General features: G+C 40.8%; 1 protein-coding gene across 4 annotated transcripts in view; it reads right to left on the reverse strand.

Annotated features, from left to right (window-relative positions):
* Positions 1–320: 320 nt before the first annotated feature.
* ECPAS (Ecm29 proteasome adaptor and scaffold) overlaps positions 321–16844 on the reverse strand; it is a 107967-nt gene continuing 91443 nt past the window's right edge. For all 4 annotated transcript variants that reach the window (XM_086683702.1, XM_086683701.1, XM_086683699.1 and 1 more), the window contains 12 exons: positions 16708–16774; positions 15799–15890; positions 15652–15718; positions 15224–15415; positions 14403–14611; positions 13552–13595; positions 13263–13455; positions 10127–10265; positions 8063–8168; positions 7539–7627; positions 4764–4835; positions 321–3444 (listed from right to left, as the gene is read on the reverse strand). In XM_086683702.1, the coding sequence (XP_086539828.1) occupies positions 3305–3444; positions 4764–4835; positions 7539–7627; positions 8063–8168; positions 10127–10265; positions 13263–13455; positions 13552–13595; positions 14403–14611; positions 15224–15415; positions 15652–15718; positions 15799–15890; positions 16708–16774 (1410 nt within the window). In that variant the 3' untranslated portion in view covers positions 321–3304. The remainder of the gene's footprint in view (positions 3445–4763; positions 4836–7538; positions 7628–8062; positions 8169–10126; positions 10266–13262; positions 13456–13551; positions 13596–14402; positions 14612–15223; positions 15416–15651; positions 15719–15798; positions 15891–16707; positions 16775–16844) is intronic.

Raw genomic sequence — 16844 nt, forward strand, 5'->3', positions numbered from 1 at the left:
AAAAATTAAAAAAAAAAAAACTTAGTCAAAAGATTGGTCTATTGCTTCTATGTGTTCATCTGAGATTACCTTGCTCAAAAAAATAATTATTTCAGTGATTATGTTTCTCCAAGTATTTGACTGCAGTTTTTCAGGTATCCTGCCTGCGTTTCTGCTTTGCCTTGGAACTTCCAGTTAAGCCAAAAATGTCTGCTTAGAAGTTCCTCAGGATATGGCAGGCAATGGAGCCTTTTCAGTTTTTAAAACGTAACTAGCCAATTCCCTGGAAGTTGAACTATTTTCCACGAGAACCAGTAAAAATTAATGCACTACTTCAAAAGAACTGATCATGCAGCTTTTATTTACCACGTATTATCTTCTTGGGCATGGGTAGAGTTTTCCTTTCAAATAAGACTATCACATGCTTAACTAGTTCAGCACAAATTGCAAAGGATTCTATGAAGACTTTGCATATAAAATACAAAAATCTATTACATATACATCCATTTAACAACATTTGTACATTACAATGAGTGCCAATGTCAAAAGAACTCCCTGTACTTAACAAGCAGCATGAATATATTGTGGCGGCAGCCGGTGGAGACGCCCCGCAAAGGGCAAACAGTATTCACACAGTGCAACCGCTACGAGAGCACAGATCAACAAGGTCACATCTTTTTTCTTTTTTCTTGTTAGTGCATACACAAGGAAAAGGTGGAAGGGGAAAGCAATGGGGATTTGGTGGCAGTCAGTTTTACTGGCAGGTACACTGCCACAGGCAGACACGCCAGCAGTTGCAAATTGGACACAAACATTAAAGAAACTGCCGCTCTTTATCACCAAAAACACGATTTTATACTACTTTCATTGTTTTGATTTCCAATGGTCAAACTTCAGGTCCCTCCTTCTCACGTTATCAATAGAGTTGTGAAGCTCTAGCTAGTGCCCTAATTCCAGGAATAAGGAATTCAGTAATTAGACTCTAAAACAGCCACTTGTATGATCGGTAGCACTGAGTGTTCTCAGGGAAAAAAAATAATAAAAAATCAGTTCCAGACAGCTTTGGAAAATGAGGGCCAAAGACATAACCATGCATGGGTCCTTTTGCCATTTGTTCACCAGAACCATCCCACAATTACAGACTAAGTTAGTAACCCTTTTAGGAGATATGTGCACCCGTGCACACCCCACACGAGCTGCACTGGGAGACCATGATTTCACATTACTAGTTGTGCAAATGACTTGGCTGGTTGAGATGAAGGCATTAAGAGTGTAAATTGGAACTGTGCTTATAGAAAGCGACAATAAATGAACTAAACAGCGCTGAGCGCAAAGGCTCAAGTGTCAGCACCACTCTCTCAGCACCATGGGAAATTCCCAACGGTAAATAACAAAAGGTTTAAAAAGCATACAATTTGATGAGGTATAACACTCCACATGGGCCGAGAGCACAATTCTTGCCCTTACACTCTTTCTGAAAACAGCCGACCTGTACTGCATTCTTGCCTTAGAGGCATGTCCCAGGTCCTGTAAATGAAAGAGGGCACTTAGCAGAGGGGGAAATACTGGTCTGGAAAAACACCAAATTCTATGAGGCCATATGCCTTCTGAAAAATATCCAAAGTTGATTTTCCGCCAAGTAAAAGCCATTCTTAAGTTGAAGTCCATGAGAAGCTCCTTACAATCCACAATGCTACTAAAACCCACAATTATATTTAGTATCAGCTAAGAGGACGTTTTAATAATAAACACCTATATTTTCATTTGTAGACTCCCTTTCCAAATAGGAAGCAACTCCGAAACAGTACATCCAGCCAAGCCTAAGTACTATTTTCAGCTATGTTTTTCAAACTGTGAATTGCAACCCATTTGTAAGACAGGAAATGAATTTAGTGGGTCTGAAAAGAATCTAAAATGGTGGGGGGGGGGGGGGGGAGGAGGGATCAAAGTAGATCACACATAGTTAAGAGTATGTGTATTATTTCACAAAACATTGATTTGAGTTAAAGATTTTATATTGATTCATACACACATACACAATTCTGGGTCAAGATGTAAGAAGTTACTTTTATTATGGGTCACAGTCAATACAATGGCCTATAGAGACCACCAAAAATAACAACCATGGAGTTTCCACCCTGGTGTTAATGTCAGTAAGCGGTCAGTATTGACTGTAACACCAATTTTGTGCTTGGAATCCAAGGTGAGCTAGAGTTCTCAGTTTACCATAAACACTTGTGTTAGACTTGGTTCTTCCCCTTACCCTATACCCTATGGCAGGGGTATGAGCAGAACAACAACAAAAAAAGAAACCCTAGCTGCAATTGCTTACTTTCAGTGATAGGTTATTCCCAAATGGTTAATGAAGACGCTTGCCTTCTATTTCTAGAGTCATACTGTTAGTATAAGAATGGGCGGCACTTTATTAAGTTGTCTTCACAGTTTTGAGATTATAAATGGTCTAAAACAGAGCAGTCACGATTTTGTTGTTGGTTTTTGGCTTTTGCAAAATACGCAAACTACAGATACAGACAGAACAAGCAATCCTGTCCTAATCTCCTTTCACATGCCTGTAAAAGGGCGATCAGAATTATCACATGGAGAGCAAAGTCTCTCAGCCCGTGAAGATGGTAACCAATCATTTTCTAAAAACCGATCATCTAAACAAGTGACAAGACAACGTTCAGCCTCTGAATTCAAGAATCCAATAGTACTTAGATAACGGGTCGGTTCAGCTCTGGTTCAAGGACTATAGTATACACCTCATCTTGGGAGTTTCTTAGGCAGGCCAGGGGTAGCACTGATTGGCAGCAGCTTATAAAAGAAGTATACTGGGCAGGTCTTCAAACACCTGGGTCCCAGCCTTGGCACAGGCTTCAGATCAGAAGCTGAGTCATCTGCTAGCTTATTTCTTCAGGTGTAAAGCAAGGGGGCTAAAATAAGTGAATTACAGAGTCCCTTCCTGAAATAACCTTATTTAATTTGGATGCAGTTCCAAGATTCTTATCCACTTGCTCTGCAACTCTGCCTATTCCTTTAATTACAGCCTTAATTCTTTTCATAACTATTTCCATCAGTTTCACCTCTGACCACCTCTCAAACATCCAAGGTCCCATTAAGCTCACTCAGCCCAGACACTTTTAAAAATCAAGTAAAATAAAGCTAATAAGGAACAAAATTTAAGGCATTTTTTTTTTTTTATTTCAGCCAAGGAATGATGCATGCTACAGATTAATCTTTACTTTTACCCACTTGGTTTTTCAAAGAATACCACCATTTCAACCCCCAATGAACATGGCACTTGTTGCTTTCTTCCCCTTCTAATTTATTCCAGGTTTTCAAGTGTCTTCTTCAGTAATGATGCTTTCTCCTGCAGCTCAGGTCTGCTGTCTGTCTCCATAGTAGCTAAAGACTCGATTAGGAGCACTCTGCATTCTGATGTCAAACTTTCCCACTGTTTAGATTCTGAATGGAAAAAGAAGAATCTTTATAGAACAAGCAAGCAAAAAAACCCTCAAACTGTTCTTTCTGCTTCTCCTCCACAGAGCGTATCCCCCAAATAAATGCAAAGCAACCCCCTGATGACAGTTTGACATATGATAACAGGTTCAACAGTAGTCTCAAAACCTAATTATTGACAAATAACCCGAGAATATGTCAGAGCACTTCATCTTCTGCCCCCCCCTCCCCCACACTAGTGGAACAAAGAGGATCTAATGATGCTGGAGGAAAGCGGGAAGTAGGAAGAATCAAGGCAAAGCACACAGTAACAAGCCACTTAACACAAAAGCCCTCTTTATAAAACACACTCGGTAAAAAAATCTTGAATAAACTTCACAATTGCAAAGTCAGTCTGAACAGACTGACTTTCTTGAAGGCACCAGAGACCTATACACATACTGGAAATTTTAGAAACTCAGAAAGTATACCAGATCCTCAATCTTGTCTATCAGGTTCTGCCACTTTCTAGTGACGTGGTTTCAAACAAGTTGTTTCACTGTTTAGCCTCGTTTTCCTCATCTAGAATTTATTTCTACACATCTGACTGTGAAAATTCAGTAATGTAACTAAGTTCCTAGCTCTTTTATTTCAACAAGGAAAAACAAGATTATGAGATGTGTAGCATTACTGAGTCTAAAAGGCCTGCTTCATGGAATCCTAGGAGGGGTGCTTTAATTGCTAGGCAGAGAGAGAGGAGAAATAGAAAATATTTAAGACTCTCGAGAAAACTGTTCCATCTTCTCCATTCTTAACCTACGGGGTTAGAAAAATGAAAAAAAAAAAAGAGAAAAAAGAAAAGAGGCCTCCTTTTGAAAAACCCCACTGGAGAAAATGCTAGTGGTTTTCTTTTACCACTGATACAACAGACCTTTAGAAGACATCTGCTTCTTGATAAAAGGTTTAAAAAAAAAGAAAAAAAAAGAAAAACGGGAAAAAATAGGATTAAGAAAACTGCTATCAAATTTGATGACTCAACTGTTAAAGTGTTTTCCCAACTCCACTCCCTAGTGCATCACTGTTTCTTTGTGTATGTACAGAGAGCCCTCAAGATAGCTATGGCTTCATAATATATTAAAAGTATATAAAGTAAAAGAGTACCAAATTTAAACACTTAATAAAATTTAAAGGTTTTAGCTTTGTATATTTGACTTACACGCACATGTATTAATTTGTATTTTAGATTATACACTTATTAAAAACAAAAACAGAAAAAAATTCCTAAACTATATGCCATAAAGTATCCTGCCTTTCTGATCCTCTGATCAGAACCATCAAGAGCTCACCTTCAAGTTTTTTAAGCAGTAATTCTATCACAGATAAAGCTTCCGTTCTCACAGATGAGTAGGTCTTATTTTCTAAGAAGAAAATCAGATAGTTCACGTTATTTGTTTTATATGCCTTACAAACAGAACCTTCAAGAGTAAATTAGTGTTACTGGAAGAAAGATATTCAGAAATTATAAATTTAGAGAAAGATATACCTGTTCTTAAGTAAGCTTCCTTTTGCTTATTATCATCAAATACTTAAAATATGCTACATGTCCGTATTTCTTACTTAAAAAAAAAAAAGCAAACTGTCAGCCAAATATACCAATGCCAGTATTTGAAGGACCCGTTTTAGAAGTGAGAAATCAAACGACACTATCTCAGAGTTGTCTTCACATGACACCTAAGAAAGGTATTTAGGTTTACATGATGAGTTCCTCATTTTATCAGAGAACATTAGTAACCCAGAGGGTTAAGGACAATCAAGGACACCTGCGTCTTCACTGCCAGTTCCTTTTTTTTTTTCTTCATTTTTTAATGTTTATTTATTTATTTTAGAGAGAGAGACAGCATGTGTGTGTGCAAGCGGGGGAGGGGCAGAAAGAGAGGGAGAGAGAATCCTAAGCAGGCTCCACGCTATCAGTGCAGAGCCCAACTCAGGGCTTGAACTAACAAACCATGAGATCATGACCTCAGCCAGTATCCAGAGTCAGACGTTTAACTGACTGTGCCATCCCGGCGCCCCTTGGCTGCCAGTTCTTATTCAAAAGCATTCTACCTCCATGAACTGCAACTGAAACATGCTTCCCTGGTGTCTATTTTAGACACAGGATCTAGTTCAGGGTGATACCGTCTACCAAAAAAATTAACAGACAACCAAGCCTGAGGCAAGGAAAGCACAAGATGAGCTTATAACATCCTTTTTTTGCTACAAAGTACAGAGGTGCCTGAAAGGATGCTAGCGACCTGTCAGTAAGACCCAGGAGTCAGCTTAAAGAAGCCTCCACCAGCCAAATCTGGAACCATCTGAGTAAAAAATTACTTAAGGAAAATAATTAATTTTTTTTTTTTTTTAACGTTTATTTATTTTTGGGACAGAGAGAGACAGAGCATGAACGGGCGAGGGTCAGAGAGAGAGGGAGACACAGAATCGGAAACAGGCTCCAGGCTCTGAGCCATCAGCCCAGAGCCCAACGCGGGGCTCGAACTCACAGACCGCGAGATCGTGACCTGGCTGAAGTCAGACGCTTAACCGACTGCGCCACCCAGGCGCCCCGGAAAATAATTAATTTTAAACCAATGGGGGGAAAAGGAAATCCACAAATCCGTACTGATGAGATAAATATAAAGAGAGGGAGAGGTGGCATCTTGTTTATAAGAGGATGCCGATGGCCACATGGTAAACGTGAAGGAAGTGCCCCGAGGTAGAAAATCACCCTCGTAAACACTGGTTCAGGGAAAAACCCTTGATGCATGCTAAGTCCAAAGAGGATATTTTGAAGAGGGGTGGTTTATCTGCATGGTCTTAAAGTACCTTCTCTGGGACTGCTGGTTAAACACAGTTAAGAGGAGCAGGTTGTTTGAATGGTCTTAAAGTGTGTTCCCACAGGCTTATCAGACACAAGGGAGAAAAAGAGTAATGACACAATAAAGAATAAAGAAAAGTGAGTAGTACCCTGAGGAGGTGATCAAAACTAACATCACCAATCAGGGCAGATGAACACTGTGTACCTCTGGAAGTGCGAGGATACATCACTCACAGAGTGTCCCAGCCAGGAATTCATAACCTGCATCTAGTCACCGGTAAACATGAAACACCAAGTGAGAAACATTCTAGTTTTAAAAACGGGGGGGGGGGGGGGGGGGGGGGGAGTGGGGAAGGGGGAAGACTTTTCTTCAAAATTATCAATGTCATGTAAGATAAAGAAAGGCTGAGGAAGTGTTCCAGATTCAAGGAAACTAAAAAGACATGACAGCCAAGTTCAGTAAATGATCTTGGACTGGAATCCTTACTAATGGGAGGGGAGAAAGAACTTTGTTGAGGGCACCTGGGCGGCTCAGTCAGTTAAGCATCAGACTCGGTTTTGGCTCAGGTCATGATCTCACAGTTCGTGGGATCAATCTCTGCACTAACAGCATGGAGCCTGCTTGGGATTCTCTCTCCCTCTCCTTCTGCCCCTGCCCCATTTGCGCACATGCACGCATGCTCTCTCTCTCTCTCGCTCTCAAAATAAATAAGAACATTAAGACAAAAAAAAGAGCATAGTTAAGTCAACTGAAAACCCTGAATATGAATGGTAAAAATCTGACTAAACTTACTGCATCAGTGTTACACTCCCTACAGCTGGTAACTGCACGTGTTACATCAAAGAGCACACGTGGCAAACTAAGGAGTAAAAGGGCACGATGTCAGCAACATACCATCAATGGTTCAAGAAAAAACATAGGTACACAGAAGTACAAATGATGAAGTAAATAGGACAAAATATTAACAGGTGACCTTGCGTAAAGGATACACACGTATTATATGCACTATTTCTGCAACTTTTCTGTAAGTTTGAAATTCTTTCCAAATAAAAGTTAAATAAAAATACTTATCACAAAGGTTCTCCTAACCTAGGGGTTAGTTCCAGAGTAACATGCCAGTTTGGGGACACATGTCGAGTACATGAAGTATTACAGCAGCTGTTCTGTGAATGAGGCTCCTTGCACAAGGGAGGGAGTATCTGAAGCTCCACTCTCTGAGCTCTAAGGTTAGGACTCCTTATATCCACATCAGCTCACCACACTCACCTAAAGAATATGTGATTGATTTACAAGTTTCGAGAAGAATTTCAGCCAAAGCCTCAGGATCTGCATGTTCTTCTTCCAAAAGCATTAATCTGTACAATAAAAGATACAAGTGCCAGTTATTAAAGAAACTTCTCTGGCACAATTTCTATCTGCATGTTATCACTTTACAATGTCACTTCAGCTATTTGGTTTTAAAATTTGAAAGAATTCAGGGGCCCCTGGATGGCTCAGTCGGTTAGGCGTCCGACTTCAGCTCAGGTCATGATCTCACAGTCTGTGAGTTCGAGCCCCGCATCAGGCTCTGTGCTGTCAATTCAGAGCCTGGAGGCTGCTTTGGATTCTGTGTCTCCCTCTCTGTCTGCCCCCTCCCCCACTCACACTCTGTCTGTCTCTATCAAAAAATGAATAAACATTAAAAAAATTTAAAAAAATGAAATTTGAAAGAATTCCTTGATTAGATCTAAAATGCTGAGTGGATGCGGGAGGCAAAATAAATGACTAAACTGTGTGTGAAGCAGAATTACCCCTGAAAAAAGGCATTCATCGACTGTAGGACTCCGAGCTGCACCTTCCACGTGCTGAGTTTCAGCCGCTCACACATCAACTTGCACAGCTCCTGACGGTAACAACCTGGGGCAAACAGAACAAGACAAAGCGAGACAGAGTGCAGGAATAAGACACACAGTGAGAGAGGGACACACGAGGGACAGACAGAAACCGGAGCACAGAAGGATAGGGAGGGTAGGAAAGAGGAAAAAATAAAACATACGCCTTTAAATTAAAGCCATGAAATCTCAAGAAACTTGAGCGTAACTTTGTGCCCAATTCCCAAATTTCCCAGACCAGAGACATCCCCCCATCCAGGGTCCTATGTAACTGCTCATAAATGTTCGTTTTCAAAGCAATATCCTTCTCCAAGGAACTAACAGAGAATCTTAACCACACTCCCTTTTCCTGTAAAATACCCTGAGTCACAGCCAAAGAAAGCAGAACTCTGGAGGCAGGGAACTCCTCTCTGGACACTCACAAGCTCCTGCATATTACAGGCTTATCAAGAGACAACAATGCTTTATTCCAACATGTTATGCCAACTGCACTTGTTATAATTATATCATTAATAATACACTCAATGATGAAAAGGATGATAAAACTCAACAAAGTAGTTATTTTTTAAATGCTGTTGAATTTAGTACGATTCACCAATGTAAAGATGCATGGGGATAAAAATCTAAAAGAATTCTGCACCTGACTTGTTTTCTAATAGACTATAATTTCTTTCTCCACCATAAACAAACATAAACCAGAAATTGTAGATGCTACATTATGAGTAAGATGTACATAAGAAGCCAATGTGGAACAATTAAATTCTCAGACCTTGGCCGTCTCCTCAATAACTAGCAAATGAATGTACATTCCATTGCCCTACACTATAATGTACTGCTTTGTGTGGGATCTTTTTTATAGAATTCCCTACTTTAATTTTTCCTGTCTATCAAGCAAAAGTTAGGAGTCCAAATGGTGTCAAATGAAGTGGATTTTCACTGCAGCCCATAACATAAGATGAAGAAATAAGACTACTTAACAAATCTCTGTCTTATGGAAAATTCTTCCAATACATAGCAAATATGCTGTATGAAGGTCACACAAGGAACAGTCAAGGCTCAAAGACAATCTTAAGTCTGATTTTAGACATATGCAATCATGAGTAATCAACAATATTCTATACAGTATCCAAGATTATTAACATGTTCAGCAGGGTGCTCTGCAGGAACCAGCATAAGGCAAACTCAGGAGCACAGTGTCATCCCAAGAGGCCCTCTGAACTAACTGCAACTTAAATCAAGAGTAAAGGTTTATTGGTTCTTTACTTAAACCTTTGGAAATATATATTCAATTTAAAAAATCTCTCAAAAAGTTCCAAGTTTCTCAGTGAAATACAGATTTCACCTGTTTATTGAAGATTTGGTAACAAGGCCGTTAGTTTTGAAGAAAAGAGCTCACTAATAAATTCTATGGATTCCCCAGAAAAGAGCACCATAAAGAGTAACAATTCTTTTTATGGTCAAAATACATAAAATTTATCATGATTGTTATGGGCTGAATTGTGTCCCCCAAATTCATCAGTTCAAGTTCTAACCCCAAGTACCTCAGAATGTGACTGTATTGAAAGACAGGATCTTCAAAGGGGCCATTAGGGTGGGCCTCAATCCAGTCTGACTGGTGTCCTTATAAGAAGAGGTTAGGACACAGACACAGATGGTCATTTACAAGCCAAGGAGAGAGGGTACAGAAGAGCCCACACTGCCAACACCTCGAGCTCAGCTTTCCAGCCTCCAGGACTGGGAAAAAGTAATTTCCGTTGTTTAGTACGCCCAGTGTGTCTTACTGTGTCGTGGCAGGAGCCCTCGCAGACCCTACACGGGTGTCCACGAGACTGTTTGCGGAGGTAGGAGGACAGTTTACAGTGAATCCCTACTATGAATCAGGCTCCGCAAGCAACAACAACTACCAACTGCCACACAGAACATCCTCGTTCCCACCAAGTAACCTCTGGTTACAGCACTTCACACGCAGATTCCAGTGCTTACGCTGGGTCTCCACGTTCCGGGGCCAGGCTTTGCCCAGGCTCTCAAAGGCTCCCAGCAGACATTCCAGCTGGAGCTCCTTCTCCTTCTCATTCTCATCTTCGTTTTTGGTTGTCCGAATGCCAGTGCTCTCAGGTGAGTTCTAGGATATAAGAAAGCAAATTTTAATTTTTTTCCTTCTGAGTTACAGGTGTACTACAAAAACAACCAGGGTACCAGAGTAGGAAATGTTAACTGAGAATTAAATGCTAAATTCTCTATCATGAGTCTTCCTTTTTGAAAAAAGAATTTGTTACAGAAATACTACACCTCTCTAATAAATTTGGAAAATCCTTTAAAGCAATCTGTAAGAAAAGGTGAAAAATATGCTGTATATGTAGCTTTGTTTGTTTTTATGTAGGCTCCACGCTGGGCATGCAGGCTTGAACTCACGACCCTGAGATCAAGACCTGAGCTGAGATCAAGAGTCAGACTTCCAACTTTGGCTCAGGCCATGATCTCATGGTTCATGAGTTCAAGCCCTGCGTCAGGCTCTGTGCTGACAGCTTAGAGCCTGGAGCCTGCTTCAGATTCTGTGTCTCCCTCTCTCTCTGTCCCTCCCCTGCTCGCACATTGTCCCTCTCTCCCTCTCCCTCTCCCTCTCTCTCAAAAATAAATAATATGAAACATAAAAACAAAAAAGATTAAAAAAAAAAGGAGAGAGACACATGGGGCACCGGGGTGGCTCAGTCAGTTAAACATCCAACGCTTGATTTCCAGTTAGGCCATGATCTCACGGTCATGAGATCAAGCTCCCTATCTGGGCTCTGCACTGACAGCAGGGAGCCTGCTTGGGATTCTCTCTCCCTCCCTCTGCCCCTCCCCTGCGTGCGTGCGCATGCTCACATACTCTCTCTCAAATAAACTGTAAAAAAAAAAAAAAAAACAAAACAACAAACAAAAAAAAAGGGCACCTGGGTGGCTCAGTCAGTTAAGCATCTGACTCTGGCTCAGGTCATGATGTCACGGTACGTGAGTTCAAGCCCCACTTCGGGTGAGCATGATCCCCACCTTCAGGTAAGCTCAAGCCTTACTTCAGGTGAACCCCACTTCTCTCTGTCCCTTATAGGATTCTCTCTTTTTCTGCCTCTCGCTCACTTGCACCCTCTCTCTCTCAAAAACAAAAAAGAAAAAAGAAAAAGACTCAGATGCTTAACTGACTGAGCCACCTAGGCACCCCTGTATATGTAGTATTTTAAGCATAATACAAAAAGATTTGCATTTGAGTCATGGGATTAAAAATGGAAGAACCTGGTAATCATCTAAATCCAAACTCTTTCTTAATAAGAAAGGGAAACAAGCTGAGAGGTGACTCATGCAGCTAGCTGGTGAAATAATGTATTTAAAACACAGTCTCCTAACTAAATCCATGTATACCCATATATCAGTATATAACAGAAATTATCTAAACTACTTTTTGTTAAAAGAAAACCAACGAGCAGCAACACAAGAAATACAAATCCTATTTAAAACATTTCATGTTTCTTAAAAAAATGATAAGCCGTAAGTTTTTTCTCTCTGAACCAGTGTCTAATCTCCAAAAATGAGTACTTCATTTTCCAAATGACACCTAAGTCTTTTTCATCAAAGTCCCCTCAATATACAGTAGAGACAAATAACAGAGACACCCTGAGGGGGCGCCTGGGTGGCTCAGTCAATTAAGTGTCTGACTTCAGCTCAGGACATGATCTCACGGCTTGTGGGTTCCAGCCCTGTGTCAGGCTGTGTGCTGACGGCTTGGAGCCTGCAGCCTGCTTCAGATCCTGTGTTTCCCTCTCTCTCCACCCCTCCCCCATTCTCACTCTGTCTCTCTCTCAGAAATAAACAAACACTGGGGCGCCTGGGTGGCTCAGTCAGTTAAGTGTCCAACTTCAGCTCAGGTCATGATCTCGGGGTTTGTGAGTTCGAGCCCTGCATTGGGCTCTGAGCTGACAGCTCGGAGCCTGGAGCCTGCTTCAGATCCTGTGCCCCCCACTCTCTCTGCCCCTCCCCCGTTCACACTTTGTCTCTGTCAAAAATGAATAAACGTTAAAAAAATTTTTTAAAAAACATTAAAAAATTAAAACAACAAAACAGTGACACACTGACCTCCCTGCCTTCATTCTAGGATGACTAGGATGGCTTCTGCACACACTTAAAAGGCAAAAGCACATCACCACTATGTTAGAGACTGTCCATTTGCTCCAACATTCACTCCTGCAACTCACTGTTCCCATAGCCATGAGTTTCTCAGCTTGCGGGCTGAAATCCCTGCAATAAACTGCTCTTTCTGCTCTGTTTAAAAAACAAAACAAAACACACACTCTCCCCTTCTCCCATGAAGGGCAAATGGATGCCTAGAAGACTACCTTTCCTAGCCTCTGTTGCAGCCAGGTGTGGCCACCTAGCTAAGTACCAGGAAATACAAGTCAAAGTGCCACAAAGTGTCCAAGAACTCTCCTTGAGAGAGAATGGCCATGCCTACTTGGATCCTGCATCATTTCCTCATCTCCTCTGCCACCACCCGCCTGGAAGGCAGTTACACCTGCACACTGTAGGGAAGGCAGAGCTCACAGCATAATCAGCCAGAATGCCTAGGCTCCTAGGTGACAGAAAAGCATCTATCTTGTTTGAGGCCATGATATTGCGGGATTTTCCACTATTTGCAGTTACACTAATCCTAATAAAATATGTAAACAGGGTACGTGGAAAATCTTCCTTTCTTTCCCTTCTTTTTAAATTTTTTAAGTTTTTAAGTTTCAAAATTTAAAAAATTTTTCTTTTTAATCTTTTTAAATTTAGTTTTTATAAACTAGACCAGAATGGGGGCACCTGGGTAGCCCAGTCAGTTAAGCGTCCAACTTCAGCTCAGGTCATGATCTCGTAGTTCGTGGGTTTGAGCCCCACATCAGGCTCTGTGATGACAGCTCAGAGCCTGGAGCCTGCTCTGGATTCTGTATCTCTCTCTCTGTCTCTGCCCCTCCGCTAGTCATATTCTTTCTCTCAATAATAAATAAATGTCAAAAAATAAATTTAAAAATAAATAATAAATAATAAATAATAAATAAAATAAAATAAAATAAAATAAAATAAACCAGAAGGGTTTACAGGTGGTGGTTACCTTCTTGATGAGAGGTATGACAATGTCCGAAAACTCCTGGAATCTGTCTTCTTTGGTGGCCTTTAAGACATCCGCCGCACAGTTGATTGCTACGATCTTATATTTAAGATTCTCTTTGCAACACTCCTTCAGAACAGCCTGGAGAATTTCATTTGTGCTGGGCTGATTGGGCACAGGCTTTTCCAGCTGTGCACTAGAGGATCCACACAAAAGAATCAGGACAGTTAGTAAGGAATGCAGCTCTCGGGTTCTGTTTAAGAAATGGCATCGTCACTGGAAGAACATTTACCTGCATGCTGTCACCACACAGGCAATGGCTTTCAACAGCTCTTCCTAAAGGGTTGAAAGATGAGGGAATACTGTTAAGCACATGTGTGTTACTGACATTCTATATACGATGACTGCATTACCTGAGGAGTATTTAATAACTTAGCCAGAGTCATAGTATCTTTAACACACTTTACTATTTAACAAGCACATCCACAGAGTTTTACTACAAACCACAGAGGGAGGACAAGTGTCTTCATCTCCACTTTAGAAAGCCTAGAGACCTGACTTGTCCAAGGTCAATCACAGAAGTCCCAGTCCAGCACTTCTTCTACAGTACTGTGTTGGCCGCCACTGACTGTGACCACAGCAAGTAGATTGTTACATGCTGCCACATGTCATGTTCCCCGCTGAGTGTTCACTCTAAGTAATCTACTATCACCCGTGTGTATGAAGTGACTAATTCACAGGCCTCGGCGATGGGCACCCTCAGCTCCAGGTTTAGGCACAACTTGCTTTCTACTCAATTTCACGTGTGCCAAATCCTGATCTGTTCACGAGGTCACCAGGTATGAAACAGCCAACCAGGTGATTTAAGACTTCTCTTGGAAAGCTAAACGTGATAGATAAAAATCAATCTCCAGCATTACTATGCAGTATTCAAAAACATGTGGGTTACACTTTCATGAAACATCATATTTAATCAGGCCAAGTTTACACAGAGCTTCCCACTGGCTAGAAAAGCTGGTTCAGATAAAACAATCCACCTGACATCCCACAAAAGCAGATTCTAATTTTTATGGAAAATGAAAGATGAAATCATAATCCTTTAAGGATACCTTCAATTTAACTGGGCATGAATGGTTCCTTTACCTTTCCTGCCCATGTTCTTCCAGCCAGGCCTTGCAGTAATGCGGCCAGTATCATTCCCAGATATGGAGGTACTAGGGAGCTGGTCTGTTTTGCAATTGATGCCATGGCAATTGCACCCTGGGCTTTCATTTTCCAGGACTGGGACTGCAAAGCCTTCTGGGTAATGGTAATCAACTCCTGCAGGTATAACCGAATGCCACCAAAGGAACCTAGGTTATGAAAAGCAAAATTAGAGCAACTTTTAAATGACAAAAAAAAAAAAAAAAAAAAAAAAAAATCAACTTTTTTCTAAGTCTGAAAAAGAAAAAGGCAGTGACCATCAGCAATAAATGTTCTCAACAGTTACATCATACCACTCTCTGAAAGAGAGAGAAAGAGGGGAGTGTTGGAGTGTTGTGATATACCTTTATAACAGTAAGACTTTATAAACCTGAATATGCCCACAGGAGGGTGTCATGCAAATGGTCACCATCCATTTGCACACGTGAAGGTGAAGTACAGAATGAAGAAGCATTACTCTGAAATAATACACTAAGGCAACATAAAATCACCATTCACTCCCAACTCAAATAGGTACCGCTCTACTTTGCTTGGGCAGAGTTCTGTTCTGTTACGTGGGCAGCAATGAGGGCAGAGAGCAAAGAGGTCTGAGGGCCAACCTTGAGAACGTAGCAATTTGGACAGGTTTAAAACCAAATGGGACACATGATGTTAAAGTCCTGGGAAAGTAACTACAAGAGTTTATAGATGAAAAGTAAGAGTAAAAACCCCAGCTGTGGTTTTTAAGAAACAGGTTTAATTCACAGGCACTGTTTACTAACCAGGTACATTTTCCTGCCACACTTCAGTCCATAAGTTACACTCTTCCTTCTCTGCTTTCTCCTCATCAGTAATTTCATGCATGCCCAAAAATGCCAAAGGCAGAACTTCTTTGGCATGGTTCTTCAATACATCCGGGCTGTATCGTCCAATAGCATGAACAGTCAAAGCACAAGAGGTCTTGTAGATGGGTTCTAAAGAGGAGCAGAAACACCATAATCTTCATCATGCTTGCTGCTGTCAGTCAGGGTGACTGATCTCAACAGACTACTAGCTCAGCTTGCACCGTGGCAAAACAAATCCGTAAAACCAGTCCGAAATGTTCCTAAGCAAAGCGCATAATATCAGAGGGCAAGACCTGATTTGTACTGTGTTCCTAGATTGCTAACATCTAAATTAAAACTAGTAGAGAAGAGGAAAAGAAAGGTACCTTCTTTCTCCATGTACCAGCCATTGAGTTTCTGTAGGAGTTTCTCAGTGCTGCTATCCCGTGAAGTCTGAGAGAGAAAGCAACCCTATTTATTGCTTTATAATTACCAAAGTACAATTACTTAATTAAATACAAAATTCAACTCACCCGAACTAAATGGCCCATGGCAAATGCACAGGATTTCTGAATTACACTGTTCCGATCTGTCAGGCCACTAAGCAAAGCACTCATAAGTTTACCTATCAGAAGTAACGGAGAAACACATGACACTTATTTACCTATCAGAAACAACAAGGAAAAACGTTCTGCTCTGTTCCCAGGACAAAAACAAACTTAATCCTGTAATTAGTATCTGATTTATTCCACACTAGTTTGGAACCCAAGTATGTTACATTTGTACTATCCACTTGTTTCCTTTGCCTGATATAAAATTAAACAATCTGTGTCTAGAATACTGTAGGAAACGTTGCAAAAATGAGAGCTAGGTACTATAAAGTTCATTTGCCCCATGTAGAAGGCAATCTAAGAAGAGAAAAAAGCTAACATAAAATTAGGCATAAAAAGGGGCACCTTGGTTAGTCAGTTAAGCGTCTGACTCTTGATTTCAGCTCAGGTCATGATCTCATGGTTCATAAGTTCCAGCCCCACATCAGGCTCCATGCTGACAACATGGAGCCTGCTTAGGAGTCTCTCTCTCTCCCTCTATCTCTGCTCCTCTCCTGCTGTTCTCTCCCTCTCTCTCTCTCTCTCAAAATAAACAAACTTTAAAAAAAAATTAGACATAAGTAGTAAACAAATCCTACAAAATGACAGATACTTTCACCTCCTTATACCAGTAAGAATTGATCCAATACTTATAAAACAGTGAACACTAACTAAACTTGATCATCCTTGCACCTTGTTGCAAACAAAGAAACAAAGGCAGAAAGGGGGGGTCAAAGGGAGAAAAACCATACAGAAGATCACAAGCGTGTCTGAATAATTTTTTTTAAAAACCTTGTCACACAAGACATGGCCATACCAAAATGTCACCACACAAGGTTTTGACAAACTCACCTGAGTAAGGTGTTAGGTCCTGGGGACACTGAGTAGTTAATGACACAATGACACTGGCACAGCCTCCCTACAGGGTTACAAAGGCAAAGGTCTAAATTTGATGGTCACAATGTTCTTTCTTTCAAACCCTTTGTCTT

The sequence above is a fragment of the Puma concolor genome, chromosome D4 (assembly GCF_028749965.1).
Source record: "Puma concolor isolate L17-30 chromosome D4, mPumCon1.1.hap2, whole genome shotgun sequence".
Taxonomy (NCBI): Eukaryota; Metazoa; Chordata; class Mammalia; order Carnivora; family Felidae; genus Puma; species Puma concolor.